This window comes from Giraffa tippelskirchi, chromosome 9 (genome assembly GCF_054371585.1).
Source record: "Giraffa tippelskirchi isolate mGirTip1 chromosome 9, T2T-mGirTip1v1.2.pri, whole genome shotgun sequence".
NCBI classification, from domain to species: Eukaryota; Metazoa; Chordata; class Mammalia; order Artiodactyla; family Giraffidae; genus Giraffa; species Giraffa tippelskirchi.
Genome location: NC_137283.1, coordinates 119,310,295 through 119,331,073, shown reverse-complemented (window position 1 = coordinate 119,331,073; position 20,779 = coordinate 119,310,295). Strand labels below are relative to the sequence as shown.

At 39.4% G+C, this 20,779-nt stretch overlaps 1 protein-coding gene across 2 annotated transcripts in view; it reads left to right on the top strand.

Annotated features, from left to right (window-relative positions):
- The window catches only part of UFL1 (UFM1 specific ligase 1), a 59,243-nt gene that overhangs the window by 7,510 nt on the left and 30,954 nt on the right, over positions 1-20,779 (top strand). Inside the window, exons 4-6 of one of the 2 annotated variants that reach the window (XM_081529766.1) lie at positions 5,050-5,147; positions 5,675-5,789; positions 8,424-8,554. In XM_081529766.1, coding sequence (XP_081385892.1) covers positions 5,050-5,147; positions 5,675-5,789; positions 8,424-8,554 — 344 coding nt within the window. Of the gene's footprint in view, positions 1-5,029; positions 5,148-5,674; positions 5,790-8,423; positions 8,555-20,779 lie in introns of both variants that reach the window. The other variant, XM_081529767.1, reaches the window with a different exon arrangement.

Below are 20,779 nucleotides of genomic sequence, written 5' to 3'. Positions count from 1 at the left end.
TGGACATGGTTCCAAATCAGGAAAGGAGTACATCAAGGCTTTATATTGTCACTCTGCTTATTTAACTTATATGCAGAGAACATCATGTGAAATGCTGGGCTGGATGAAACACAAGCTGGAATCAAGATTGCCTGCAGAAATATCAGTAACCTCAGATATGCAGATGACACCACCCTATGGCAGAAAGTGAAGAACTAAAGAGCCTCTTGATGAAAGTGAAAGAGGAGAGTGAAAAAGTTGGCTTAAAGCTAAACATTCAGAAAACTAAAATCATGGCATCCAGTCCCATCACTTCATGGCAAATAGATGGGGAAACAGTGGCTGACTTTATTTTTTTGGGCTCCAAAATCACTGCAGATTGTGACTAAGCCATGAAATTAAAAGACGCTAGCTCCTTGGAAGAAAAGTTATAACCAACCTAGACATATTAAAAAGCAAAGACGTTACTTTGCCAACAAAGGTCCATCTAGTCAAGGCTAACTGTTGCTTCCTGACCTGCATACAGATTTCTCAAGAGGCAGGTCAGGTGGTCTGGTATTCCCATCTGTTAAGAATTTTCCACAGTTTGTTGTGATCCACACAGTGAAAGGCTTTGACATAGTCAATAAAGCAGAAATAGATATTTTTCTAGAACTCTCTTGTTTTTTCAATGATCCAACAAATGTTGGCAATTTGACCTCTGGTTCCTGTGGGCTGTATGGTAACAATGGTGAACTACAAGGGAGACCTTCCCAGCCTGATGCTGCCAAGGCTCTGGTCCCTGTGGTGAGTCCCTGCCAACCCATGCCCCCACAGGAGACCACCCAACACTAGCAGGTAGTTTTGGTTCAGTCACCTGTTGGGTTACTGCTACTTTCCTCTGGGTCTTGGTGCCTGCAAGATTTTGTTTGTGCCCTCCAAGGTTAGAGTCTCTTTCCCCCAGTCCTGTGGAAGTTGTGCAAACAAATTCCACTGGCCTTCAAGGCCAGATTCCCTGGGGGTTCCCAGTCCTTTTGTCAGATCCCCAGGCTGGGAAGCCTGATGTGTGGTTCAGAAGCTTCACAACAATGAGAGTACTTCTTTGATATTATTGTTTTCCGGTTTATGGGTCACCCACCCGGTGGAAATGGAATTTGATTTTACTGTGAATGCACCCCCGCCTACCATCTCACTGTGGCTTCTTCTTTGTCTTTGGACATGGGGTATCTTAGTTGCTGGGTTCTAGCATCCTCCTGTCGATGGTTGATCAACAGCTAGTTGCAGTTTTTGTGGTGTTGCAGGAGGAGATGAGCAGACATCATGCTACTCCACCATCTTGAACTGAACAGCACTGATCTTAGTTTTTTGAATGTTGAGTTTTAAGCCAGGTTTTTCACTTTCCTCTTTCACCTTCATCAAGAGGCTCTTTAGTACCTCTTCACTTTCTGCCATTAGGGTGGTATCATCTGCATGTCTGTGGTTGTTGATATTTCTCCCAGAAATATTGACTCCTACTTGTGATTCATCTAGCTCGGCATTTTACATGGTGTACTCTGCATATAAATTAAATAAGCAGGATGACTATATACAACCTTGATGTACTTTTTTCCCAATTTTGAACCAGTCACTTGTTCCATATAAGGTTCTAACTGTCGACCTGCATACAGGTGTCTCAGGAGGCAGGTAAGGTGGTCTGGTATTCGCATCTCTTTCAAGAATTTGCCGCAATTTGTTGTAATCCACATGGATTAACTTCAGCAATATTATCTAAAGACAAAGACACGTACTGGAGACATACATAAATCCAGACTAACAGAGATCTCACAGTTTCTGCTCAAGGTTTAAAATGCCTCTTTGCATTTTTTTTTTCTTTTTTAACCTTGGCTTGAAGTTCTACTAATTAATCCAAGGGCAAAGTCTCAGAAAAAGTGGGCTGTGTTTGTATCTCAAGGACATAATAAGAGTTAGCTTCAAGCTTTCTTTTAGGCGTGTTTTCCCTCAAGGTCAGAATTCCGAAGGAAAAAAAAAGTATTTTAACAAGCTAACTTTCTCTAATTGCCTATACAAAAGAACCAGTTTTTTTGAGAAGTGTCTTCCACCCACTTTTTCATTGAGTTTTTCATTTTTCTTAAGTAAGCTGCATGAGTTGCTTTTATATTTTGGAACTTTAACCCTAAGAAAACCATAATTCAAAAAGACACGTGTACCTCAGTGTTTATTGCAGCACTATTTACAGTAGCTAGGACCTGGAAGCAACCTAGATGTCCATCGACAGATGAATGGATAAAGAAGTTTTGGTGCATATAAACAATGGATTGTTACTCAGCCATAAAAAGGAATGCATTTGAGTCATTTATAGTGAGGTGGATATACCTGTAGCCTGTTATACAGAGTGAAGTATGTTATTAATGCATATATGTGGAATCTAGAAAAGTGGTACTGATGAAACTATTTGCAGGGCAGGAATAGAGATGCAGACATAGAGAAAAGACCTGTGGACAGAGTTGGGGAAGGAGAGGTGGGACAGATGGAGACAGTGGCATGAAACATATACATTACCATGTGTAAAATAGATAGCTAATGGGAAGTTGCTGTAAAACACAGGGAACTCGAAGTGGTACTCTATGACAACCTGGAGGGATGGGATGGAGTTGGGGGAGGTTCAAGAGGGAGGGGAACATATGTATATTTATGACTGATTTATGTGTTGTATAGCAGAAGCCAACACAATATTGTAGCGCAATTATCCTCCAATTAACAAATTTAAAAAAGAACCAATTTTGCAATTTCAAAAGAGTTTTAACCAGTTTTCTCTGAAATCTAAAGAATATTGTGGTCTCACAGTGTCAGAAAAGATTATCTATTTTTGTATTCATAGTTTTATAGCTAAAATTTAGACCAAATAGTGCTTAAATTGACACTAATAAGAGGGGAAGACTGGCTGATGAAATGTTGTCCCAGGGGTACCGTCCATGGTGTTTATAACTGAAAGTGGACAGAAAGAACAAAAAAACTTAGTGCCCTAGGAGCGTTTTCAAGGGGTGTTTCTTTGGGTTTAGAAGGAGATCCTCCCATGTTGAATAACATGCAACCGAGAACAGCACTCCTAGAAATGAAGTCCAGCATCCTGGAAACGTTACTAGGAGGCACCTGTAAGGGATTCAGAACATCCTCTGAATTACCTTTGATCTTTATGCTGATAGGCTTTGGAGCATCCTCTACTCCCTCACTGATTTCTAACCAGACATCTCTGGTCAGCTTTGGTTCCTTTCAAGGTGCTCTCCCTCCCTGCCTAGGGTGGACATATGAACCACTGCAAAGCAGTTGCCAGATTTTCCCTTAAGCCTTTATAGACAGCAGGTCTCCCCTGTGTCCTATAACAAGATTTCCTACACTGGGGTGTACTCCTCAGGATTGAGCATTTATAAAATTTATGTTGTGATCTACTGAGAATTGGCCAGCTCAGTAGGCTGTCTGTAGCAGTGTATGGGCTGCCAAAGCCTGCGGGCGGGGTGAGGGGGGCAGCTGAGAAGTAAAAGGAAAAACTCTTGGAGGAATTGGAATTGAGAAGCATAATTATTTCAGATGTGTGTGTTTTGTAACAAAGATAAGACCTCAGGGAGCCTGTGCACTCAGCCTGATGAAGACAGCACTGGCAGTTTAGAAATAAAAAGCAAAAGATCTTTTCCCAGGAGGATGTTGAACATATGTAGTGAAAAACAGGTCCTTCTGTGCAAGATAAGTAGGAAACAAAGACACAATCCAAAGGAGAAGCAAGGAAGATAGTGCATGCAGAGATCTCTTGCCATAGTTGAGTGAGACCTGCAAATTACCTTGGCAGCAATCTGAACCATGGCACCAGATGATGTTGGCAAGTGAGAGGACCTTGGTTCTTTTCTTCTTGAGAGAAAGAATTCCACAAAGAGACATTTTAAAGCAGACATGGAATTTATTGGAAGCACAGTACATGCAAAGAGAACAAAGAAGCAGTCTATTTAAAACAAAGCAGAAATACCCAGGGAAGAGTGTGGGTGTCCTCCCTAATGAGGAGCATCCCAGAGAGGTGATTTAAATCACTTACATGGAAGCAGTTTTTCCTGGGTTTTATATTTCCTCTGGCCAGTCATCTTTCTTCATTTCCCACCTCAGACTTGACCCAAGGCTCTTCCTGATATACTTATGCATCTTTTTGCCAAGATGGATTCCAGCGTGGAAGCCTATAGGAGATTGACAGCACCTATTATGGGATAGTGCCCCTCCCTTTTTGACCCCCAAGTCTTTCTATACATTTGCAGTCCTGGAGATCTCCTTGACCTCAGGAGTGATAGATGCAGTCATCTTATTTCTTGACTCCAGCAGTGCTCAGCTTCTGCTATTAACTTTATCCTTGAAGTGTCTAGGGGAAACAAAGCTCCAGTTTACTCTGCTTGACAAACTCCAGCTGTTCAGCTCAGGGGACCCATCTACCTCCTACCTCAGAACCACCAGCCAGGATCTGCTGAGAAACCTCATTCACGAAGCTGACAGTGGGTTTGGCTGACTTCTTTGCAAGCCCATGGATCACACCATGGGCTGAGATGTATCAGCAGGCTTGACCCCCTGAAGACTGGCCTGCAGAGCCTCTCTTGAGTGAACAAGTCAGGGCTGGGATGGTCCTTGGGCTGGGAGGCTCCCTATGGGCCAGCAGTCCAGCGATTGCTCAGAGGCAGTGGGCAGTTGGGGTCATAGACTCACAGACTCACTGCATGATGTCGGCAGGTCAGGACCTGCCTGTTGCACTGCTTCAGGCCCGCCCTCTCACTCCTGTCTGCCTCCGTGGGGTCTAGGTGGGACTCTGGAGGAGAAAAGACCTTTGAAGTTGTGTGATTTTGTAGTGCAAGCTTTCTTAGCGAGTGAAAGTGTACAGGTTCAGAAATGAAAGTGAATAAGCAATAAGCCCCTAATTGTTTGAGATTTTTTATAATACTTCAAATCAATTTGAAATTCACCTAAGGGAAAAAATTTCCATTTTTTTAAACTTCTAAAATACATAATTTCAAATTTAAAAACAATATGAACTTATCACTAATAGAATGTATACTTATTTTCCAGGTAATTAATGTGGATCTGACTCATATTGAAAATAGAATTGGTGACATTGTTAAATCAGAAAAACATGTTCAACTAGTATTGGGACAACTGATAGATGAGTAAGTACAATAATTAAGAATACCTTTTTGTGTTTCTTTTTTGTAAGTTTATACTTAAATTTAGAATAATTGTGGCACTACAGCATTTTTTAGAACTCTTCTAGTACTGATTTTCATTATTGTACTTAAAAAGTAAGTGCTTACTTGTGTGGAATACTTGGGAATAATAAAAACTTTTAATGTTTTCTGTTGTTTTAAAGTAACACAAAACAATTTTTATCATCTTTCCTATGTGAGCTTAACTCTGAGAGCAGAATTGTTTCAAAAGTCTTAATGAAAATAACTGTAGAATTTTAATTGTTGAAAACAATTTCAGCATTTATTTGATTAACCTTCCATTTAGTTACATTGATAAGAAAAATTTCAGAATATGATTAACGAATAGTGTTTACCTAAACATACCATATTAATTACTTTTGGGGAATGCCTTATTGCAGCAGAAATTAAACATAAAAAGATAGAGGAAAATTATTATTCCTAATTGAGTTTTTCCTTTTTTTTTTTTTTTTTTTAATTTAAACTATTAGGAACTATTTGGATCGTTTAGCAGAAGAAGTAAATGATAAATTACAGGAAAGTGGTCAAATAACCATAGCAGAACTGTGTAAAACCTATGATCTTCCTGGAAACTTTCTGACACAGGTATTTTTTTTCCTTAATGGTATAATTTGTCTTTTCAAATAAATGACGAGTTGAGAGGGTGGAAAAAAACTAGACTTACTATTACTTGTTTTTTGCAAGTGTTTTGACTATTTTCTAGTTTTGACTGTGTTCTAAGAGTGTATTTGGGGGATACTTAAACATTGATGCCTCTGATAAAATTGTTTAGAAGTGATTTTAATCTTCCTGAACCCAGAGATACCCTAAACTTGGTAGACTTGAGGTCTCGGCCTGCTTGGATACAGTAGCAAGTATACCAGAAGTGTATATCTTTATTGAATGCTTCTTTAGCAAGGATATCTTCAGTTCTGATTGCTGCTGCTGCTGCTAAGTCGCTTCAGTCGTGTCCAACTCTGTGCGACCCCATAGACAGCAGGCCACCAGGTTCCGCCGTCCCTGGGATTCTCCAGACAAGAATACTGGAGTGGGTTGCCATTTCCTTCTCCAGTGCATGAAAGGGAAAAGTGAAAGTGAAGTCACTCAGTTGTGTCCGACTCTTAGTGACCCCATGGACTGTAGCCTACCAGGCTCCATGCTAGTTATAGTTTAAGAACAACTGATGAAGATTATAATTTATAAGAGGTGCTACTGGCATCTTGTGTGGTAAAGGTCACAGATGCTGCTGAACATCCTGCAGTGCACAGAGCATCCCTTCCCAATAGAAAATATTCTTCCCCACATGTCAATAGTACCAACTTCTTTTTTTTTTTTTTTTTAATTTTATAAATTTATTTATTTTAGTTGGGGGCTAATTACTTTACAATATTGTAATAGTTTTTGCCATACATTGACATGAATCAGCCATGGGTTTACATGTGTTCCCCTTCCTGGACTCCCCACTCACCTCCCTCCCCATCCCATCCCTCTGGGTCATCCCATTGCCCCGGCCCTGAGCCCTGTCTCATGCATCAAACAACTTCTTTTGATGTCACTTTTTTTCCTCCTCTAAACTGAGAGTGTGATAGGGAGAGGAATCAAGGAATGGCTTATAGTCTCTTAATTTTTGGTACTTGTGTCAATACTCAAATCAGATTATCTTTATAAGTTAAATTACAATGGTGCCTGAAAATAGAGACTATTTCCTTGTTTGTTATTTCTGTTTTCTTAAAGTGGTTGAACATTTTAGGAGTCTGTTTGGAACAGTGGAAATTGAACAGACCATGATTTGAATTCTGTCTATGACACTGCTTAGTTACTTAGGGTCAGAAAAATTAATTTTTATGCCTGTTGTGCTTCAAGTTACATATCTGAAAATGGGAATAATTGTCTCATAGATGTCAGTGAAGTGTCATATACATGGTATATCTGGTGAAATGGCTGGCCTAGAGGAAGAACTCAATAAATGATGGTTTTGTTTATATATTTACTGGAACAAATAAGGGAAAAGCCAAATCATTTTAGGTATACTTTGAGAAAATCGAGCTTACAGAAATTACCAAACCATAATTGCATGAGATTAATTATAATGAAACAGATTTACTCACTCATTTTAAGTGGGTGATTTCTCCTCATTGCATCTAAAATACCATTGAGCATATAGACCTGTTTTACAAAGCATTTCAGGAGACTAAGTTCCTGAGCAAGTGTATGTAAATTACAGAAGATAAAATGAGCAAATACATGTAAATCACAGAAGGCAAAAAAAAACATTTTTAGTCAGTTTTACATTAAAGTATCAGAATAGATCAAGTGGTTTCTTATTGTGCTACTGATACATTTTAGAAATATATGTGGTTTCTTTTTTCAGCTTTAATTTTTCTCAGTATCATAGGCAATATTGTAAAAACTCACTAAGAAGTTGTTTGGGGGACTTCCCTGACAGTCCAGTGGATAAGACTCTGAGCTTCCAATGCTAAGGGCACGGGTTTAATCCTGGCTCGCAGAACTAAGATCCCGTATGCCTCATGGTGTGGCAAAAACAATGGATCCTTAAAAAAAAAAGTTGTTTGGAAAGCATTTTTTGTACCATAGAAGTATCAGCCAGGCTGACTTGAATAGATTTAACTTGTCCTGGAAAGGGAAATATGTCCAAACTCATTTCATAAACTTGATCCCAGTCATAGTGTAGCTGTGGAGAAACGCTCTCCTCAGGTTACCAAGAAATCAGGTTGTCTGTAAGTATAGATTTATGGACACATTTTGTTAATATTTGCATCACAGAGTATAACTTTTCAGGTTTTATGTATCTCTAGGTTGCAGAATCTTGGGATATTAATTTCTCTCTGTTAGCATTAGCTGCTCCATACAAGATCCTCTCCAGGATCCTTGTAAATGTCTTGACTGTCTGTGTTTCAGGCTGCCTATATCTGGAAAACTAGTTAATCTCTTTTATTTTACCCTATAAATAGGCCTTATTAGCATGTAGCTGAGTTTTTTAACGTATCAGTTATTAGACTCATTCAATTCTTGTCTTCACCGTAAGATTATGAAGTTTCCTAGATCCTAAGTCTTCATTTTACTTTATATATCTTGTTAATTCATGCTTGCTGAAATTACTCAGTCGTATGATTAATACAACATCAGCATGCAGTATGACTTTAGTAAACCTGTGCAAATGTAAATCTGTAATTTTGTTCTATCATATTAATAAGAATTTTCATCCATCTTTACCCTCAGGCACTAACTCAGCGACTAGGTAGAATTATTAATGGACACATTGATCTTGATAACAGAGGAGTAATATTTACTGAAGCTTTTGTATCTAGACATAAAGCACGCATCCGTGGACTGTTCAGTGCTATTACCCGGTAAGCAAGTTTTAAAGTATGTGTATTTCTACATTTTTACATTTCTTTGATCATTGTTTGCCTTTTTTTTTTCCCCTTAAATCTTATTCAGGACCGTAGTTTATTAAACAGAAGGGGAACTTCCATGAAATAGGAATGGGGATTCCAGACTCTAGAATGTGTCCACAATTCTCTCCAACCCACATCTCTTTCTCCTACCTTCACCACCCTTAAGATCCCAAATGCACTTCTGCAGAATACCCAGATCATATATAAACTCACTCTGGGGTCACGGAAAGAGCATGCAGTCAGGAAACCCCTGGGTCAAAGCTCTATCATATAGTAACCATGTGACCTTGAGCAGGTAAGTTAGTCACCTAACTTCTTTGAGCCTCAGATGGTGCTGGATGACTTTAGAACTCTTTACTAAATAAAATTCTAATAGTCTGATGAATAACGATTGTATTTTCAAAATCACTTTAACTGAATGTTTGGGGCCTCTGTGACAAACTCCAGTGTGGAATTAAGAAAACTTGCATTCTGTTTTCTCTTTTCTCCTGTGCCATCAAATTTATCTCTGGTTTTTTTGGTCCCCCAGCATATAAATGTCCAGATTTCTCCATTGTAAAACAATCAAACCTCTCTTAACCCTGGATTCCATTCCCTCTACCATCTTGTTTATTCCTTTCCTTAAAGGGAACCATCTCAAATTGATGTCTACAGTTATTGTCTCAGTTTTCTTACCTTCTGTCACTTCTCAGCTTACCCATCTGGCTTCTTCCACTTACATAGCAATGATGTCAGTCTCGTTAAATCTAATGGGTATTTCCTATCCTTGTTTTACTTGACTTTGTAGCACCATTTAACTACAATTATGTCTTCTTCTTGAAATGTTCTCTCTCTCTCTCTTTTTTTTTTTTTTAACATCACTCTTTCCTGGTTTCTTCTTACCTCTTTTGGCTGTGCCTTTTAAGTCAGCTTTTCTGGCTCTTCCTCCATTCACTAGCCTTGAAAGTTTTCTTTCAGGCCATCTTCTCTTCTCAGTCCTGCACTACCTGCATAGGTGCTTTTACTTTTAAGTTCCAGACACATACAACTTGTACAGTATCTCTATTGAAGTGTTTTACAAGTGCCTCAGATTCAACATATTTAAAATAACTCACTATCCTGAGCTGTCCCACTCCTCATCTCTTCTGAATTCTTCCACTTATGTTTCCATTGTCAGTAAATGCCATCATCAAGTTGGTTTTGCCAGAAAACTGGGAGTCATCCTTTATGCCATCCTTTCTCTCGCCTCCGTTTCTGTAACACAACATCTTTTGAATTCATATTCTAAATATTATGTAATCTTTACTTCTGACATCACCATTCTCACCAATTCAGGCCATTTTTTACTGGACTGTTGTAGTAGCTTTCTAACAAGTCCCTCTTCTTCTATTCTTACTGTGTTTCAGGATGCTCTTTTGCATGGCAGCCACAGTGATTTCCTTTTGTCATTCAGTAGTAAATCAGAAGCACTCATTAAATACCTGATACATGCAGGGCCCTAGTAGAACAAAACTCTAGAAGGTTGGAAGAGAGAGCTCGCAATCTAACGCAATAGTATTCTTTCTCTCTCTTTTTAATCTCACGCTTATATTAATATAAAACTTGAAAGAGAACCTTTTTTTCAAATTCTGTCCCATTTGAAAGAAAGTAGCTGACATTATGTCCCATAACCAGAAATACTTCAGTCTGTTTCCTACAAACAAGGGCAGTGTCCTATAAAACTATAATACAAACATCAAAATCAGAAAATTAAAATTAGCCTTGATCCATTACTACCATCCAATCTTTGAATCCCATTTGTGATTTACCAGTTGAATCCTAATAGTATTCTATGTAGAAAAAGGATCCAGTTCAGAATCACGTATTGCATTTAATTGTCGAGTCTCCTTGGTCACTTTCAATCTCGAACACCCACCTTACTTTCATGAGAATATTCATTCTTTCCTTTCTGCTACTTTTTTCTACTGATAATTCAGGTTATTCATCATTGGCAGGAATATCACAGAAGTGATTATATGTCTTTGTCATTGAACCCTATCAGGTGGCATGCAATTTAGATTTTTCCAATTACTGATGCTGCTGTGTTGTACTCGGTCATGTCCGACTCTTTGCAACCCCATGGTCTGTAGCCTGCCAGGCTTCTCTGTTCATGGGATTCTCCAGGAAGAATACTGGAGTGGGTTGCCATTTCCTTCTCCAGGAATTACTGATGAGGTGCATTGTAACTTCTTAATAAGAAGGTATGTAGATTTCTCATTAAGGTTTTTTGTTTCCCTTTATAATTATTTGTGGGAAGGGCAATTTGAGATCTTGTGAGTTACCCTGTTTTTCATCAAATTTTCAATTTATTCATTTATTAAATCACTACAGACTTATGGCTTTCTATATTATTCTTTGGATTATAATCCACTGTTATCATTATTTAGATTTTCAAGTTGGCTCTGATTTAGCCTACTGGAGTGCCCTTCAGCCTGGCTTCTTTGTTATTTGACATTTCTTAATCTTTCCAACACTTCTTTTCTTTCTGATACACGAAGGAGTTCCAGGCTCAGTTCATCCTTTGCCTGTCAACCTTAGAATCAGCCATTTCTCCAAGGACCCATAGTTCCTTTCAGTAGAGCATTTAGAAACCAAGCTCTGGACACTAGATTGTTTATTGCTGTTTGGGTTGTTCCTGCTCCCAAGCCCTCAGCAGACAAGCTAAAGGATACACATGGGAGGACAGGGAGACCTGGCGTCCATGGGATCACAAAGAGTTGGACACGACTGAGTGGCACAACGACAACATGTACACCCCATATATATACATATGGGGTTTTTTTGCATTTTTATGTTTGTGTATCAAAAACCATGAGTTCTCTGAAGTAATTAGTTAGAAGAATGAGATATGTAGGTAAAGTAAACTACATTGCAATTCCAAGTTGAAATAAAAATCCAACAGCTAAGTTTCATTGTACTAAAAAAGCTAGAAATTTTGTGCAGTCCAATTTAACTTTTATTGAACACCCATGATAATTTATGCACCCAGTAGTTTTAAGATAAAGTTCTTCAAGGAGCCCTTTGCATGTTTGTAGGAATACGTTCAGGTAGAAACAAAAAACATGAGAAGCTTGTAATAAGATAAACAGAGGAGAGCAAAATTCACAGAGCGTATAGTTGGACCTAATTGGTTTGTTGTTGTTGTACAGTTGCCAAGTCGTGTCCGACTCTGCAGCCCATGGACTGCAGCACACCAGGCCTCCCTGTCCTTTGCCATTTCCTGGAGTTTGCCCAGGTTCATGTCCATTGAATTGGTGAAGCCATCCAACCATCTCATCCTCTTACCCTCTTCTTCTGCCTTCAATCTTTCCCAGCATCAGGGTCTTTTCCAGTGAGTCCGCAGTTCACATCAGGTTAGCCAGAGTATTGGAGCTTCAGCTTCCACATCAGTCCTTCCAATGAGTATTCAGGGTTGATTTCTTTTAGGGTTGACTAGTTTGATCTCCTTGCTGTCCAAGGGACTCTCAAGAGTCTTCTCCAGCACCACAGTTCAAAAGCATCAATTCTTTGGCGCTCAGCCTTCTTTATGGTCCAGCTCTCACATCCATCCATGACTACTGGAAAGACAGTAGCCTTGACTATACAGACCTTTGTCAGCAAAGGGGTGCCTTTGCTTTTTAATGCATTGTCTAGGTTTGTCATAACTTACCTGCCAAAAAGCATTCGTTGGCTGCAGTCAACATCCACAGTGATTTTAGAGCCTAGGAAGAGGAAATCTGTAACTACCACCTTTTTCCTTTCTGTTTACCATGAAGGGATGGAACCAGATGCCATGATCTTAGTTTTTTAATATTGAATTTTAAGCTGGCTTTTTTGCTGTCTTGTTTCACCCTCATCAAGTGGCTGTTTGCTTCCTCTTCGCTTTCTGCCATTAAAGTGGTATCATCTGCATATCTGAGGTTGTTGATATTTCTCCCAGCAATCTTGATTCCAGCTTGTAACTCATCCAGCCCAGCATTTTGCATGATGTGCTCTGCATACAAGTTAAAGAAACAGGGTGATATTAAACAGCCTTGTCGTTTGCCTTTCTCAATTTTGAACTAGTCAGTTGTTCCATACAAGGTTCTAACTATTGCTTCTTGACCCGCCTACAGGTTTCTCAGGAAACAGATAATACGGTCTGGTATTCCCATCTCTTTAAGAGTTTTCCACAGTTTGTTATGATCCACCAGTCAAAGGCTTTAATATAGTCAGTCAAACAGAGGTAGATATTTTTCTGGAATTCCCTTGCTTTCTCTGTGATCCAGTGAATGTTGGCAGTTTGATCTCTGGTTTTTCTGCCTTTTCTAAACCCAGTTTGAATATCTATAAGTTCTCAGTTCACACACCACTGAAGGCTAGCTTGAAGAATTTTGAGTGTAACCGTACTAGCATGGGAAATGAATATAATTGTCCGATAGTTCGGACATCTTTATTTATTTATTTTTTTAATAAATTTATTTATTTTAGTTGGGGGCTAATTACTTTACAGTATTGTAGTAGTTTTTGCCATACATTGACATGAATCAGCCATGGGTTTACATGTGTTCCCCTTCCTGGACCTGCCTCCCACCTTCCTCCCCATCCCATCCCTCTGGGTCATCCCATTGCCCCAGCCCTGAGCATTTGTCTCATGCAGCATACATGGAATGGTGTTCTGTTTCACATATGATAATATACATGTTTCAATGCTATTGTCCCAGAACGTCCCACCCTCATCTTCTCCCTCAGAGTCCATAAGACTGTTCTATGCATCTGTGTCTCTTATTCTGTCTCGCATATAGGGTTATCGTTACCATCTTTCAAATTCCATATATATGCATTAGTATACTGTATTGGTGTTTTTCTTTCTGGCTTACTTCACTCTGTATAATGGGCTCCAGTTTCATCCATCTCAATAGAACTGATTCAAATGTATTTTTTTTAATGGCTGAGTAATATTCCATTGTGTATATGTACCACAGCTTCCTTATCCATTCGTCTGCTGATGGACATCTAGGTTGCTTCCATGTCGGACATCTTTAGTATTACCCTTGGGATTTGGGATGAAGATTGAAGTTTTCTAGTCCTGGGGCCACTGCTAGATATTCCACATTTGCTGACATATTGAGTGCAGTACTTTAATAGCATCATCATTTAGGATTTTAAATAGCTATGCTGGGATTCCATCATCTCCACTAGTGTTACTGACAGCAATGCTTCCTAAGGCCCAGTTGACTGCACACTTCCAGAATGTCTGGCTCTGGATGAGTGATGACACCAATGTGGTTATCTGGGTCATGAAGATCTTTTTTGTACAGTTCTTCTGTGTATTCTTGCCATCTCTTCTATATCACTTCTGCTTCTGTTAGGTCCATACAGTTTCTATCCTTTATTGTGCTCTTCTTTGGATGAAATGTTCCTTTGATATATCCAGTTTTCTGGAAGAGATCTCTAGTCTTTCCATTCTGTTGTTTTCCTCTGTTTCTTTGCACTGTTCATTGAAGAAGGCCTTCTCCTCTGACCTTGCATTTCTCTCAAACTCTGCATTCAGTTGAGTATACCTTTCCCTTTTTCCCTTGCTTTTCAATTCTCTTCTTTCCTCAGACACCCACTTTGTAAAGCTTGCTCAGACACTTTGCCTTCTTGCATTTCTTTTCATTTGGGATGGTTTTGCTCACTGCCTCCTGTACAATATTATGAACCTCTGTCCATAGTTCTTCAGGCACTTTATTTACTAGATCTAATCCCTTGAATCTATTCGTCACCTCCACTGTATAATCATAAGGGATTTGATTTAGGTTGTACCTGATTGGCCTAGTGGTCTTCCCCACTTTCTTTAGTTTAAGCGTGAATTTTGCTATAAGGAGCTGATGACCTGAGGCACAGTCAACTCCAGGTCTTGTTTTTGCTGACTGTATACAGCTTTTCCATCTTCAGCTACAAAGAATGTAATCGGTCTGATTTTGGTATTGACCATCTAGTGATGTCCATGTGTAAAGTCGTCTCTTGTTTTGTTGAAAAAGGGTGTTTGCTTTGACCAGTGTTTTCTCTTGGCAGAATTCTTTCTGTTAGCCTTTGCCCTGCTTCGTTTTGTACACCAAGGCCAAACTTGCCTGTTACTCCAGGTATTTTGACTTCCTACTTTTGCATTCCAGTCTCCTCGGTTAAATAGGACACCTTCTTTTAATTCTAGGAGGTCTTGTAGGTCTTCGTATAACTGATCAACTTCAGCTTTTTCCACATCTGTTGGGGCATAGACTTGGATTACTCTAATGTTGAATGGCTTGTCTTGGAAATGAACCGAGATCATTTTGTCATTTTTGAGGTTGCACCCAAGTGTACTGCATTTTAGACTCTTTTGTTGATTATAAGGACTGCTCCATTTCTTCTATGGGATTCTTGCCCACAGTAGTAGATATAATGGTCATCTTAATTAAATTCACTCATTCCCATCCATTTTAGTTCACTGATTGCTAAGATGTCAGTGTTTTCTCTTGCCATCTCCTGCTTGACCACATCCCATATACCTTGATTGTGGACCTAACATTCCAGGTTCCTATGTAATACTTTTCTTAATAGTATTGGATTTTACATTCATCACCAGACACATCCACAACCAAGTGTCACTGCCGCTTTGGACCAGCCACATCACTGTTTCTGGAGCTATTATTAGTAGTTGTCCTCTGCTCTTCTCCAGTAGTATATTGGACACCATCCAATCTGTGGGCCTCATCTTTCAGTGTCATATCTTTTTGCCTTTTTATACAGTTCATTGGGTTCTCATGGCAGGAATCCTGGAGTAGTGTGCCATTCCTTCCTCCAGTGGACCATGTTTTGTTAGAGCACTTTGCTTCACCTGTCTGTGTTTTGTGGCCCTACATGGCATGGCTCATAGCTTCACTGAGTTTGACACACCCCTTCACCACCACAAGACAGTGATCCATGAAGGGGCTAATTGGTTTCAGGAACTGTAGATAATTTAGCTGAATATTTTAGGTAAAATAATAAAACCAAATTGGCCTATATAGAAATTTGGTAAAAATAATAATTTAGTCAAAAATCCCCATAGAGAGGTTTTAAATATTAAGTCATATTTTGAATTAATATTTTCTGCTCTCCTAGGTCTGTCATATGGAAAAATTATAATGTCTTAAATAGTCAACAAGAGAGGGTCAAGTAGTTTGAATAACTTAAAAGTCTGTTAGTCATATTTTTGTTGTTCAGTTGCTCAGTCATGTCCCACTCTTTGTGACCCCATGGACTGCAGCACGCTAGGCTTCCCTGTCCTTCATATCTCCCGGAGTTTGCTCAGACTCGTGTCCATTGAATTGGTGATGCCATCCAATCATCTCATCCTTCTACTCCTGTCCTCAATCTTTCCCACCATCAGGGTCGTTTCCAATGAGTCAGCTATTTGCATCAGGTGGGCAAAGTGTTGGAGCTTCAGCATCAGTCCTTCCAATGAATATTTAGAGTAGAATTCCTTTAGGATTGACTGGTTTGATCTCCTTGCTGTCCAAGAGACTCTGAAGACTCTTCTCTAGCACAATTAGAAAGCATCAATTCTTCAGCACTCAGTCTTCTTTATGGTCAAACTTTCATATCCATACATGACTACTGGAAAAACCATAGATTTGACTAGATGGCCCTTTTTTGGGAAAATGATATCTCTACTTTATAATACACTGTTTAGATTTGTCATAGCTTTTCTTCCAAGAAGCAAGTGTCTTTTAATTTCATGGTTGCAGTCACTGTCCACAGTGATTTTGGAGCCCAAAAATATAGTATTTGCCATTGTTTCCATTTTTTCCCCATGATGTGATGGGACCAGATACCATGATCTTAGTATTTTGAATGTTGAGTTTTAAGCCAGCTACTTCACTCTCCTCTTTCACCCTCATCAAGAAGCTCTTTAGTTCCTCTTCGTTGTCTGCCTTTAGAGTGGTGTCATCTGCATATCTGAAGTTATTGATATTTCTCCCAGCAACGTTGATTCCAGCTTGTGCTTCATCTAGCCCAGCATTTCACATGATGTACTCTGCATATAATTTAAATAAGCAGGGGACAGTTTACAGCCTTGATGTGCTCCTTGAACCAGTCCATTTTTCCATGTTCAGTTCTGTTACTTCTTGACCTGCATTCAGGTTTCTCAGAAGACAGGTAAGGTGGTCTGATATTCCCATCTCTTTAAGAATTTTCCATTTTGTTGTGATCCATGTAGTCAAGATTTTAGCGTCATCAATGAAGCAGATGTTGATGTTTTCTGGATTTCCTTCGTTTTTCTATGGTCCAGTGGTTGTTTGCAATTTGACCTCTGGTTCCTCTGCTTTTTCTTAATCCAGCTTGAACATCTGTAAGTTCTTGGTTCACATACTGTTGAAGCCTCGGTTGAAGGATTTTGAGCACTACCTTGAAAGAGTGCAATTGTGTGGTAGTTTGAACATTCTTTGTCATTACCTTTCTTTGGGATTGGAATGAAAACTGACCTTTTCCAGTCCTGTGGCCACTGCTGAGTTTTCCAAATTTGCTGACATATTGAATGCAGCACTTTCATAGCATCATCTTTTAGGATTTGAAATAGCTCAACTGGAATTCCATCACCTCCACTAGCTTTGCTCGTAGTGATGCTTCCTAACGACAGCTTGATTTCACATTCCAGGATGTCTGGCTTTAGGTGAGTGATCACACCATTGTAGTTATCTGGGTCATGAAGATGTTTTTTGTATCTTCTGTGTATTCTTGCCACCTCTTCTTCCTATCTTCTGCTTCTGTTGGGTCCATACCATTTCTGTCCTTTATTGAGCCATCTTTGCATGAAATGTTCCCTTGGTATCTCTAATTTTCTTTAAGAGATCTCTAGTCTTTCCTATTCTATTGTTTTCCTCTATTTCTTTGCACTGAGGAAGGCTTTCTTCTCTCTCTTTGCTATTCTTTGGAACTCTGCATTCAGATGGGTATATCTTTCATTTCTCCTTTGTCTTTTGCTTCTCTTCTTTTCTTAGCTGTTTGTAAGGCCTCCTCAAACAACCATTTTGCCTTTTGTATTTCTTTTTCTTGGGGATGGTTTTGTCACCGTCTCTTGTACAGTGTTATGAACCTCTGTCTACAGTGTTTCAGGCACTCTATCAGATCTAATCCCTTGAATCTGTTTTCTCTACTGTATAATCAAAAGGGATTTGATTTAGGTCATACCTGAGGGCCTAATGGTTTTCCCTACTTTTTTCTATGTAAGTCTGAATTTTGCAATAAGGAGTTCAAGATCTGAGTCACCGTCAGCTCCTGGTCTTGCTTTTGTTGATAGTATACAGATTCTCCATCTTCAGCTGCAAAGAATATTATCAACCTGACTTCAGTATGGAACATCTGATGATCCATGTATAGAGTCATCTCTTGTGTTGTTGGAAGAGGGTGTTTGCTATGACCAGTGCATTCTTTTGGCAAAACTCTATTAGCCTTTGCCATGCTTCATTTTGTACTCCAAGGCCAAACTTGCCTGTTACTCCAGGTTATCTCTTGACTTCCTACTTTTGCATTCTAGTACCCTGTTATGAAAAGGACATCTATTTTTGATGTTAGTTTTAGAAGGTCTTGTAGGTCTTCACAGAACCATTCTTCATCTTCTTCAGCATTAGTGGTTGGGGTATAGGCTTGAATTACTATGATGTTGAATGGTTTGCCTTGGAAACAAACGGAGATCATTCTGTCGTTTTTGAGATTGCACCCTTGTACTGCATTTTGGACTCTTGTTGACTGTGAGGCCTAGTCCATTTCTTCCAAGGATTCTTGCCCACAGTAATAGATATAATGGTAATCTGAATTAAATTCACCCATTTCCATCCATTTTAATTCACTGATTCCTAAAATGTCAGTGTTCACTCTTGCCAGCTCCTGTTTGACCACTTCCAATTACCCTGATTCATGGACCTAACATTCTAGGTTCTTATACAATAAGTACTGTTCCTTACAGCTTCGGACTGTACTTTCATCACCAGATACAAACCACAACTGGGCGTCATTTCCACGTTGACTCAGCCTCTTCATTCTTTCTGGAGCATTTCCCCACTCTTCTCCAATAGCGTATTGACCTGGTTAGTTCATCTTTCAGTGTCATATGTGTTTGCCTTTTCATGCTGTTCATGGGGTTCTCAAGGCAAAAGTGCTGAAGTAGTTTGCTGTTCCCTCCTCCAGTGGACCACGTTTTGTCAGGACTCTCCACCATGACCCGTCCATTTTGGGTGGCCCTACATGGCATGACTCACAGTTACTGAGTTACACAAGCCTGTGATCCATGGGATCATATGGTTAGCTTTCTGTAATTGTGGTTTTCATTCTCTCTGCCCACTGATGGGTAAGAATAAGAGGCTAGTGCAAGCTTCCTGTTGGGAGAGACTGGCTGTGGCGAAAACTCAGTTTCACTTTGGTGGGCAGGGCCATGCTCAGTAAATGTTTAATCCAATTATCTGCTAATGGCTGGGACTGTGCTCCCTCCCTGTAGTTTGACCTGAGGTGGCCCAGTCCTGGAGTCTTGTAGTCTCTATGGAAGGGGTATAGTCTCTGTTAGGCCTAATGACAACCTCCTCCAAGAGGATTTATGCCAACAAGCTGCACCTCCTAGGACTGCTGGCAACAGTGTCCCTGTCCCCATGGCAGGTCACTGCTGACCTTACCTCTCCAGTAGATCCTCAAACACTGAGGCAGGTCTGGCTCAGTCTCATGTGGTGGTTACTGCTCCTTTTTTCCCCTGGATCCTGGTGAGCACGAGCACAGGGTTTTGTTTGTGCCCTGCAAGAGTCTCTGGCTAGTGCATAAGAACAAAAATACAGACTAAACCTAAACCAGAGAACTGGTATAATTGGCTTAAAATAAATAGGGAAGAAAAGAATTGGAGTCAGAAAAAAATCTGGATTTTTTTTTTTAAATAATTTACTAAATTATAATTACTAGAAAAGCATTCACAAGACTCTCTCCAAAAGAAATTAAAGCATATCTCCAAACAAAGACATGAAAGCAAATCTTCATAGCAGCATTAGTCGTAATAGCCCCAAACTGGAAATAAACCAAGTGTCCATCAACTGATAATGGATACAAACAACAAAATGTGGTATATCCATATACCAGAATACTCTTTAGCAATAAAAAGGAATGAATGCTGACCCCTGCTTTATTATTCATGAACCTCAAAAACATGCTAAGTAAAGGAAGCCAGATGCACGAGACACATAGTGACTCCATTTATGAGAAATCTCTAAAAAGGCACATTTGTAGAGGCAGAAATCCAGGCAATGGTTCTCTGGGTTACAAGTGGCAACAGGAATTAACTGCAGACATCTAGGAAGAAACTTTGGGTGATGGAAACCTTCTAAAACTGGATTGTGGTGTTGGTTGCTCAGCTCTATTAATTTATTGAGGTCATTGAATTCTTTATTTAGAATTGGTTAGATTTATATGTAAGTTTTGTATATCTTATTAAAGCTGTTTTTAAAAATATGTGTAGTCATTAGAGAAAATACTGATAAACAAAAGAGTTTAATTAAAGTGGATCTCTCCCAGTCAAATTCTTTAACTGGAATACAGCATTCCAGTTTCCTTTCAGTTTGTGTATGATCTCATTTTTCTTCAAAAATACAATCATATAAGATTCAGTGACTTCCCAGGTGAGGACAGTCTCTCAGACAGAAAGAATAGAATAAACAAAAACTTACTGTATAATAAAGGGCAAGGCAGATAGTCAAGATCACTAAGTTCAGTTAAGTCGTTCAGTCATGTCCGACTCTGCGACCCCATGAACCACAGCACACCAGGCCTCCCTGTCCATCACCAACTGCTGGAGTCCACCCAAACCCATGTCCATTGAGTCGGTGATGCCATCCAACCATCTCATCCTCTGTTGTTCCCTTCTCCTGCCCTCAATCTTTCCCAGCATCAGGGTCTTTTCAAATGAGTCAGCTCTTTGCATCAGGTGGCCAAAGTATTGGTGTTTCAGTTTCAACCTCAGTCCTTCCAATGAACACCCAGGATCAAGATCACTAAATCTGAAGTTAAATTTTGGTTGGAAAGGAAATTGATCCTGGACTAGGAAGACAGATCAATTACCTGGTATTTCAGTAGCATAATTCTGCTTAAGGATGTAAAGTTTGGTGCAGTTTCTTTTTTTTTTTTAAGTTAATTTACAGTACTATGTTCATTTCTCATGTAAAG